A 723-nucleotide genomic window follows, 5' to 3' on the forward strand; every position below is an offset into this window, starting at 1 on the left:
GCCAGTGAGTGTGTGTGTGTGTGTGTGTGTGTGTGTGTGTGTGTGTGTGTGTGTGCGTGCGTGCGTGCGTGCGTGTCACTCACGTCCACGATGTCGGAGTTGGTCCGGCTCTCGTGCGGCTCGTTGTACTCGGTGTATTTGAGCAGGACCTTGTCCATGTCGGTGCTGGCGTACTGGAACAGCTTGTTGGTGCTGTTGAAGATGATGAGGGCGATCTCGCAGTCGCACAGCACGCTCAGCTCGTACGCTTTCTTCATCAGACCAAACTTACGCTTGGTGAACGTCACCTGAAGGACAGAAACCACATAAGAAAGAGGATATATGTGTTTATCGAACTATTCTACTGTATTTTTTGTCATTTTTTTGTCTCTATATCGAAACTTTGAGCCACGTTTGGACGGATTCACGTTCAGAGTTCCCAGACGATGAATTCTGCTGAATTTTGTGAATTTTCCTCCACAACTTTCATTTCTTTGAGTGAAATATCTAAACCACTCTTGGATGTTTCATCGTGAAATTTGGTAAACATATTCATGTTCTCCAGAGGATGAATCTGACTTATTTTGTTGATGCTTTGAGTTTTCCTTCAGCATCACCATGAGGTCAACATTTGAGGTTCAAACCGAAATATCTCATTAACTTTTGGATGGACTAAAGATCGATATCAGTCGATATCGATTTTTGTGTCACCGGCGGAGACACCGGTGGAGACACCGGAGACAC

General features: G+C 45.4%; 1 protein-coding gene across 1 annotated transcript; it reads right to left on the minus strand.

Moving 5' to 3' along the window:
* Nucleotides 1-46: 46 nt before the first annotated feature.
* LOC121966402 (myocyte-specific enhancer factor 2C-like) lies at nucleotides 47-335 on the minus strand (the record flags this gene model as incomplete). Its single annotated transcript, XM_042516502.1, has 1 exon — nucleotides 47-335. A coding segment is annotated over one exon (289 nt), but the record flags the coding sequence as incomplete, so codon positions are not given.
* Nucleotides 336-723: the final 388 nt, after the last annotated feature.

Source organism: Plectropomus leopardus, unplaced genomic scaffold (genome assembly GCF_008729295.1).
Source record: "Plectropomus leopardus isolate mb unplaced genomic scaffold, YSFRI_Pleo_2.0 unplaced_scaffold24397, whole genome shotgun sequence".
Lineage (NCBI taxonomy): Eukaryota > Metazoa > Chordata > Actinopteri > Perciformes > Serranidae > Plectropomus > Plectropomus leopardus.